Source organism: Coregonus lavaretus (genome assembly GCF_964263955.1).
Source record: "Coregonus lavaretus genome assembly, chromosome: 5".
Lineage (NCBI taxonomy): Eukaryota > Metazoa > Chordata > Actinopteri > Salmoniformes > Salmonidae > Coregonus > Coregonus lavaretus.
In genome coordinates, this window is record NC_139992.1 from 49,073,388 (window position 1) to 49,083,011 (window position 9,624).

Here is a 9,624-nt window from a genome sequence, read left to right on the forward strand (position 1 = left end):
TAACAATAATTAAGTCCACAAAAGACAGTCATTTTGTACTTCCTTGGTCAACATTTAATAGATCATGGACCATTATAGTGGAACTATAGTGACGCTAGCCTGGTCCCAGATCTGTTTGTGCTGCCTTGCCAACTCCTATGAATGACCACAAACTGATCTGGGGCCAGTCTACACAAGGATGCCAGTAGTACACACCTCACACCATAATGTATTCCATCTCAAGAAACAGGCTACCCTACAACACAAGACACATTCAAACGACATAAAGCAGGGGAGAAGGACATTGCGTGGAGAATATTGGGAAAAAGTAGACAAAACAATTAGAATATGCCATTGAATTCGGAGCTTCTTCTTTGTTGGATTGGCACGTGGCCTGTTGGTGAACAGGCCTCGCTGGCGCCCTCTAGCCCACGGAGGCTAGGATGATGTCAACAACCGTCTCGTCCGAGCTGCGGACCGTCACCTGCATAGTGACACCATCGGCCAGGGCCAGGCGCGAGCGCACCAGCACGTCATGACCCCCCCGGAACACACCTGGAGGAAGGGGAGGGACATAGAAACTGTAATTCATACCAAGGACCAATGAGAGGCTTGCATCAACCACAAGCTGCCTTGTCAAGGTTGGGAACTGCTCTTAACATATTTACGGTAATAAAGGGTACAGAATGAGCCTACAATACACTTCATATAGCAAAACAATAATTAATTCAAATCAAGATAACATAAATAAATAAAATACCCACCGGCAAGGAAGAGGATGTGTGAGTTCTTGTTTTCGGGGACCTTGTCTGAACGCTCGCAGGGCTGCATGCCCAGGAAACTGATGATGTTACCAACAGCCTCTACAGAGACAACAGGGAACAGAGAGGTCTCGTAAATGACCAGAGAGTCAGGACACCCGTTTTAACGTCCCAGCCGAAAGACGGCACCCTACGCAGGACGATGTTCCCAAATGTAATCAAGATTTGAAATTATTATATCCGTTTAGGCTTCTTGAAGTCTACAAATATTTGTTTTATTATGTTCTGGCCATCCGCTCAAGAAAATATTGGGCCGCGGCTGAATCTAGTTGATGATCCCTGCTCTACAGAGAGACGTTACCAACGGCCTCTACAGAGAGACGTTACCAACGGCCTCTACAGAGACAACTGGGAGATTTTACTCAACACACTGTAGCCCCCTAGATACAACCTGCCTTCAAATGTGCTTGTGTCCAAAATACACATATTACTCACACTGCCTTAAATATGTAGTTGTGTCATAAGATAAATATTATCAACAAAGATCATTTAATGTGAAGTCAGTTCCCCAACTCCAGACCTGGGTTAAATACATAGGTCAAATACTGTCACGAGGCCAGTTCCATTGGGTTGTATTTAAAGACTTATGGTTAGAAATAGCCCATTTGATGCCTCACAAACAAGCTGAAAAAGGCTTTAGGTGAGTCACAATGGAAAGAGAAAAGTATGGCGAAAAAATACAATTGTTAATAATTCTATTTCTATGTATGGGAACCACTGCTCTAAATCCTCTCACAAAATGTACACTGTTTCAATTGTGGGGTGATAAATCCAAAGATCCCGATTGAAATAATTACCATCTAGCGTTCTGACGGAGGCCAGGGCGAACGTCTCCTCCTTCTCAAAATCGTCTCCCACCTCGTCCCAGGCTGCGGAGAAGTTAGGCTTCAACACCTTCTGGATGTGGTCTGCTACAGTCACCTCCAAGTCCTCCAGCTGACACACAACACACACACACAACACAAGAAACACCACACACACACACACAACACAAACACACACAGGGGGGGAGAGGGGAGAGAAGGTAGAAAAGGGAAGGAGTGAATAGAGTTTCGGCAAATGACGGTAAACGAGATGTATGAAGGGTTCTTTGAAATTATTTTTTTGATAAATGGGTTTATAGAGATTTTAAAAATAGGTTTTCTATTGAGCTCATACCACATATTCGTCATCGTAACCGTCGTCATCGGGCTCTCCTGTGTTGGGGTCGCAGTCTTTCACCAGGTACTTCAGAGTACAGCTGAACGTACAGGACACTGGGGAGCAGAGAGCACATTCAATATGACATACACATATGGTGCATACATTACATGACTACGCCTATGTGATGTAAATAACAGTGTCCTTAGTGTTTGAAGAAGGCCAGCAGATAACTGCATTCTTCTCTCAATGGAAAACCCATGTGTTTTGATCTTGGTTAGGTGCTACATGATCTACATGAGGTTTAATAATAAAGTAACCTGCGGTGGGGTCATCTTCAGGCAGTCTGACCAGGCTGTAGCAGGAGCCAGGCTGGCTGTAGGGCAGGTTAGCGGCAGGGACATAGTGGAGAACCTCGTAGGCCTCCGACGGCTCCATCTGAACCATAACCTGAAGGACAACAACCCAGTGGAATTAGACTTAATACATTTCTATATAATTTCTAAACATTTTAGATATATTTTGTCCTGTGTCTTAACGTCAGTGTTGTAGAGTTTAATGTGAGCCACCAAATACACTTTTCTGTCTACTGTACTGTCAATCGAATGGACAATAAAGCTTTATGAATTGAATACAAACTGCTCAAAGCCATCTAGACTGTAAGGAGGGATTTGGGGTGATGTCACTGCAGCCATTTTGCACCAAACTAGATCTCCACACCTTGGCAAGGAGACGTGAATTTCCTCATTCACACCAATCACCAGTGTAGCCCTACCTTCTGCAGGAGCTGGTCATTGAGCGTGTTGGTGCAGTCGAACTGGAACACCATGTGTCTGGCGAAGGTGTGCTTGACGCAGCGCACCACATACTCAGTCTCCGCCTCCGTCAGCTGCACCGCCTCTGACGTCTTGAAGAGAGGACCCAGGCCCTGGAACTCTGGAATGGCTGCCAGTTGTTCTGTTGAGAGGGGGAGGAGAGATTAGAGGAGAGGTTAGAGGGAGAGATTTGAGGAGAGGCCCAGTTCCAAATCCACCCCTAGTCCTAACTACTTAAATATTAAAGGTGCCCTGAAGTTTGTGTCACAATACCAGTATCACAACTACTGCTACTATGATCCTTGGTTTTCCATGGCTAATAACTTGAAGCAGACTGAATTCTATCGTTCATTAAGAAAGTGTTTCATGTCAAATATTGTGTGCTATAGCTTGGAAAATAAATGTGACTGGATGTTTTTACTCAAGAAATTCAGACCAAATGTTTTGTTTCCTTGTGATAACGCCATGTCTTGCCATGATAGTTTCAAGTAAGGTGACTGTACCCTGGTAGATGTCTTGGCGCGTCGGGCCTGGTTTCTCTGGCAGCTTGCTAGTGGCAACAGCAGCGAATTCTGTCTTCTGCTCTGTGATGGGTGTGTTGGCCAGGGGAACGGACTTCATATCGAAGGGCTTCTCTGTGGGCTCCAGGGTGTACTGATGGAGGGACTTCTCCAGACCTGGGACAGACACCGACAGACCTGAGGGGAGGAGACACACGGTTCAATAAAGGAAATGCATTTATTCATTTTGAGGTTCGATGGGAAAATGTTTCTCAGCATGTGTCGATTCGCTGAGAGTTTGAGTGACCACAATAAAAAAAACACAACCGTACATTCTGAATTATACCAGACATGTCCACATGTTTTAGTGCTTTCATGTTCAGACTAGGAGCGCAGTGGGTTCTCACCGTTGAATATGTAGGCAGCGTTGAGGGCTTTCTGCTTCTGCTGCAGCACGTTCATGTAGAAGGTGGCTCTGTCCCTCACCTCGTCATCACTGTCCATCATACACCTAGAAACCCACAGGATACGTCAACACACTTAGAGTAGTAACCACACACTGCATAGCAACCAGGAAATGGTTCAGTATGACAGGGAGCCAATGAAAGGCTGTCTCTACCTCTGCATCAGGACTAACACACTGGGGAGAAGGTCATCATTCTGGGCTCCAAACTTAGCCAGAGCACTGACCGCAGCTAGAGGGAGGAGAAAGGAGCTAGGCTTAGTTATTACACACTGTGTAGAAACAAAAACGTGCTAACTCAAATTAGTTTAAACACTTCATGATTAACAGTGAGTTTCTGTTGAAAGGCCAGGCGCAAATACGATTTGTCTACGTACTCGGTTTGGTATTATTTTCATATTAGTGAATTTAACCTTTCATGGTTGGTGATGTCACCAGTTAACAATGGAGCTAATCCCAACAGACTTATCAGAACTACCATTCACGTGGCACCCAGACACACAACTGTCTCAAACACACACGCTATTGACAACTCCAGGCCACCAGGGGTTTCCGGTAGAAACGTCAACTTAAAAACACACACACTCGCCCGTTTCTCACCGGCTCTGACGGCCTCACTCTCCAGCACCACGCGGTTGAAGATGAAGCGGATGTACTTGGATGGCGAGGGCGTGCGCGGGCCCTCCTTGCCCAGCAGGTGGAGGATCTTGGTGGCCAGCACCGTGTGCTCACAGTCCTCGATGAACTCACACAGGTGGGCCAGCCCCGTCTCCTTGCTCTCTGGGTTCTCCTCGATGATGCTGATGATGCAGTCCACGATGGCCCGCTTGTACTCAAAGCCACCCTGAGAGAGGGGAGGCATAGTTTAAATGATTTATGTGTCAGGGACAGTCGTACAATAAATCAGTAACTGAGTGGTCAAATCAATGTAAATGTGCCAGAGTTCACCAAAGAGCTCTTTTTTGTCTGTAGTCCATAGATGGGCTTCATATGTCAGTGTAAAGGGCATAAATGTGCTAAAATAGGTTATCTTGTCCTACACATCAGTGAAAAAAGACATTAGGCTACTTTTGGTGTGTTCGAGTCAGTGTATTCAACTCACGTCATCTCGGAGCATGTTGGACAGGAAGTTCATCATGACGCTGTGCTTTCTGGGATACTTCTGACACAGGGCACTGATGGCCTGCACAACCACCACCTGAAACACACACCCAGCAGTCAGATGATAGGACCACACCCAGCAGTCAGATGATAGGACCACACCCAGCAGTCAGATGATAGGACCACACCCAACAGTCAGATGATAGGACCACACCCAACAGTCAGATGATAGGACCACACCCAACAGTCAGATGATAGGACCACACCCAACAGTCAGATGATAGGACCACACCCAACAGTCAGATGATAGGACTTCCCTTTGGTGAAGAAATACCCTCGTTTGGAAATAGATTAAAGCATTGTTTAAAATATGCAGAATGATGCTATAGTATAACTTACTACAAAGATTGTTTTGGGGGAGGGGGGATTACATATTCAGTGTATTCTAATTGATTTATCCAACTATTTCAATTCCTAAATGATTAAACTAGAGTATTGCAGAGGGGGGAAAAACAAGAGTTTATCATTGAGGATTAACTACACATTAAAACTGAAACAGAAACACATCCTCCTCCTCACCTTGAACTCGTCAGAGATCTCAGAGACGAAGGAGGAGATCTGCTTCATGAGGCGGTCCACACTGCTCTCGCTGCCCGTCTTCAGCAGTGTGGTGATGGCCAGCGTGGCGATGCTGCGGTTCGAGTCCGTGATCAGGTTCTCCAGGTCCAGGTTGCAAGCAGTCACCGCCGACGGGTGCTTCATCGCCACCTGGTGGACAAATGGGGTAATGCAGTTGTAAATACAGTACACCCAATCTAAAACATATCCTTCATCTGCATGATATAGCCTACATTGCTATTGGTAATTCAGAGTAATGAAGAGCATGGAGAAGTGGAGACCCACCTTGTTGAGGGTCCTGACGGCTGCGTATCTCAAGGCTGCTTTGGGAGAACTGCAGAACAGCTGCAGGACTGGAGAGAAACACATTAACAGACAGTCAAGTTGTAAAACCAGAGGTACTAGGATCATAGGATACTACAACCTCACAAATATCTATGTCTACAGGTAGCTACCCACATGTGGACACCAGAAAGCAAGGTGTAATTACCAAACTGTCTGTAATAGATAAGAGAGAGAGACTCACCAGAGACAGCAGGGGCCAGCTCTCTGGCTGTACAGCTGGGCATGTGAACTATGGCTGAGGCTGCCTCGTACACCACCATCTCATGCTTGTTCCTCAGACAGCTCTCAATGAAGTCAAACAGGGGACTGTCGTGTCTGCAAACAGAAAATAGCATACCATTTTTATTACAATGCCACACACAGGAAGAGAAAAATATACCAATATGTTTATAAAGTAAAATTTGACACTGTATTCTGTGTCCTCCACTGCCATGTGTATGTGAACATGTAATGCATGATGTCACTATACAGATCACTTCCCCCCTTGTGTTCAATAAAAACAATACATATCAATGAAAGAGAATATTAGACACCAATCCACTGTTTTACCCCTACCCATAGAAATAGAACAAATAGAAAACCCATTCAAGTAAACGGTCCATGACAGTGCTTATCTGCCCTCCCTCAGTCTATGTTCCTCGGTCTGTAGCAGGGTTTCCCAAACTCGGTCCTGGGGCCCCCCGTGGGTGCATGTTTTGGTTTTTGCCCTAGCACTACACATCTGATTCAAATAACCAACTCATCATCAAGCTTTGATTATTTGAAATCAGCTGTGTAGTGCTAGGGCAAAAACCAAAACATGCACCGGTGGGGCCCAGGACAGAGTTATGAAAACCCTGGTCTATGTGACAGTACTTCCATGGTGCTACCTACCCTGCCTCGGTCTCCTCCAACAGCTTGCTGGCGATACGGATGAGCATGCAGTAGGCGAAGGGGGACTTGAGGCCAGACTTGGTGAACTTGTTGAGCATCTTGGATACGGCCAGTCGGTCATTCTTCCTCAGGTGGTACAGCAGGCCCAGGGCGTGGTACTGGGGGGGGGGTCACAGAGAGGTCACAGTGGAAGTGATTATCTTTCAACTTATCCGGGTCATGTTCATTAGGGAACAACATATCAAAACCTTTTTCAGTGTATTCATATTGAAAGAGTAAAGATAGAACCTCCCCGTTTGACTGTTTTCTTCCGCTTGGTGCCTAATGAACATGTTATCAACAGTGTGTGAGCGGTGTGTGTGCGCAGTGTGTGTGTGGGTAACCCACCTGGACCATGATGTTGTCACTGGACGCTGCCTCCTGTGCCTCATTCACCCAGCGCTTCACCACGTCGTAGCTCATCTTAACCATGTGCTAAAGACACACAGGAACAACAAACTACATTACCCACAAAGCACTGGGAGTACTTACAGACAACACAGTCACCTTGAGACATCCAGGCGCCGTGTGGCTAATTTCTTACCAGAGAGGAGACCAGGGCAGAGCTGGACACACTGGGCACTTTGTCAACGATGGCCTGTTTCATGTATCTCTCAATGGCCTGCAGCATGGTGGTCTGTGGGACGGAGTTACAAAGTGGGGCTCCAGTTTATTGACCAAAAAGCATAGGTTCAGTCCAATGACAATAACAATGTAAGCTGGATGTAAATTTTTTTATAAAAAATGCTGTTCAGCTATCAGAATGGAGACAAAGAAAACAAAGAGACAGACAGACAGAGAAACTGACATCAGTGATCCTGCAGAGAGCTCTGATGGCGGGTCCTCTGTACACATCCTCCTTGCCAGTCATGTCCTTGGTCAGGCTGCTGGTGACAATGATGACATCCTCAGAGATGTTGGCCATCTCCTTGATGGTCAGGTAGCACATCCTTCTCAGGGTTTGCTGAAGGAATACAAAGAGACATTTTCAAAAAGCAGATAACGCTATAGAAAAACACTATGCGCCACATTTCCCTACAATATGTCAATTACAACACTACTCATTGAATACTAATTTAACGGCACTAGCTGGACCTGTCTGAAGTTAGTTTGTGTGAGTTTATGTCATCATGTATGGTATATGTTATGGTATGTTCTGTCGATAATGTTGTTTAATTGTTTTCTTGTATGATCAGCAATAATTCCCCTTCTGGGATGAGTAAATTGTATTGAAATCAATTAAACCCAAAACAAAAATGTAGCCTCACATCATTGGACTGGAAGAGCCTGGTCATTGCGAAGAAGGCCTCGGTCGCCTCCGTAGTTCCAAAGTGCTCCCCCTGGACAGAACATAAAAAAATGTTTTGTTAATATCAAAGGGTATACATGCAAAACAACTGGTTTGCAAGTAATGGATTTGTTTCTCACCTGGTTGAGCAGGTAAATGATCTTGGTGAGGATGTGGAGACATCTTCTGGGGTTGATCGGCGTCTCGTTGAAGATACGAGCCTCCTGCAACACTGCACTCTTTTCAAGATGCTGGAAAGGGTTAGAGCCACTTCCTAATTGTTGCAGCGAAGAGAAAAAACAGCCACATTAAGACATAATTGGATTGTCAAACTATAAAGACAGTTTATAAAAACTAACTAGGTAGCTTCGCTTGCTATGCGTCATTACTATAGTGTTGAAAGTGATTTTCGTAACTTCCTAACTTAGGTAGCTGAAACCTCGTCTAGCTATGGTCATCAAGCTTGAGTGAACAAGACAACATTGACAGTTTTTAAATTAACTAAATTAGCTATCTAACCAACTACAGGGATACGGTACATTGGATAGACACATGTAGCTAACTAGGTTATCAATCTCTTAAAAACATTTCCACGGCACAGCCAAAGAAGAAGTGTATTTTTGACTTGGCGCAGTTAGTTAACTTAGTCTTCACTTCATAACCAATTAACGTTAGTTTAGCTAGTTTGCAAGCTAATTTGACAGATAGAGACGCTTTAAGCTAGCTAGCAGTCAATTGGCATATCTGCTCAACAAATAGACACATGTAGCTAGTGTGATCAACAAATAGACAGACATGTCCATTTGATTTTTAAAAAAATATCCACCAAACGAAGACCAATTTAGGCTAGTGTAGTTACCTAGATAGAATACTAGCCAGCTGGCTAGCTAACGTCAGCGGTAGCTAGTTGGCAACAAAAAAAAACGCTACCTATTTCAAAGTAGCTATATTAAGTTCTTTACATTTAATATATCTTACCAGACTCTTCGTCCTTCTTGTCAAATTTCTTTATCATTATTACGGAATGTTTGTGGATCAGTGTGGTTGGTGTACAGCCTCACAACAGACGACCAGTCACTTCCACGTCGCCAAATGCAACCTTCCTGTCTGTGTGCCCATGTCGACGGAAATGACGTCAAATTTCATGATTTGCAGTGGGCAGTAGGGGGAGCAGTGAGCTACGCATAGATGATGGTTTGCCCCATCCTGCGACCTACAGTATGTATAAGATGCTCAACATGCGCTGCTCACGCCTACTGTAATTATCCGAGCCTAAACCACACGAAAAAAGACTAGACAATATGTAATACAAAGCTTTTACTATCTCATCCTGGAATATACAAGGTCTGAGGTCATCTGCCTTTGCCCTAAAGAGCAGGAACCCAGACTTCATCAAAGAAATTGGAAATACAGACATTGTCATCACAGATAAAACAATGAGCCAACTATTTCACCGGACTTATAAATGTGAAGCATCCGCTTGGTGTTTCCGCTCAGTACCACTGAGAGGAAGCCCCTTGGCCGGCAGTGGGAGAAGATGGAACGAGATTGATTTTGGCCGACATTCTGCACATTTTCTCATCGATGAAACATTTGATCAATACAGTTCTATATCGTGGAGCTCCGCCCCATAGGGGAGCTC

At 44.9% G+C, this 9,624-nt stretch overlaps 1 protein-coding gene across 1 annotated transcript; it reads right to left on the bottom strand.

Moving 5' to 3' along the window:
- Positions 1-28: 28 nt before the first annotated feature.
- On the bottom strand, positions 29-9,109 carry LOC311130037 (coatomer subunit gamma-2). The gene is made up of 21 exons (XM_084162655.1): positions 8,961-9,109; positions 8,123-8,256; positions 7,963-8,034; positions 7,503-7,658; positions 7,239-7,331; positions 7,043-7,129; positions 6,656-6,813; positions 5,964-6,097; positions 5,723-5,790; positions 5,399-5,587; positions 4,821-4,916; positions 4,319-4,562; positions 3,875-3,950; positions 3,663-3,766; positions 3,259-3,453; positions 2,716-2,897; positions 2,261-2,390; positions 1,959-2,056; positions 1,598-1,736; positions 744-842; positions 29-534 (listed from the first exon to the last, which is right to left on the bottom strand). Exons 1-21 carry the CDS (start codon positions 8,995-8,997, stop codon positions 404-406), a joined length of 2,622 nt encoding a protein of 873 aa, XP_084018781.1. The 5' UTR covers positions 8,998-9,109; the 3' UTR covers positions 29-403.
- Between the last annotated feature and the right edge of the window lie 515 nt (positions 9,110-9,624).

What these genes read in the sequence shown, in the direction of transcription:
- LOC311130037 (XM_084162655.1), bottom strand. Translation starts at nt 8,997, where the DNA reads ATGATAAAGAAATTTGACAAGAAGGACGAAGAGTCTG. An exon ending in GTGACAACATCATGGTCCAG is followed by an intron (nt 6,814 to 7,042) that starts GTGGGTTACCCA and finishes CCCCCCCCCCAG; the next exon opens with TACCACGCCCTGGGCCTGCT. An exon ending in GCTGGCCCCTGCTGTCTCTG is followed by an intron (nt 5,791 to 5,963) that starts GTGAGTCTCTCT and finishes GTTTCTCTCCAG; the next exon opens with TCCTGCAGCTGTTCTGCAGT.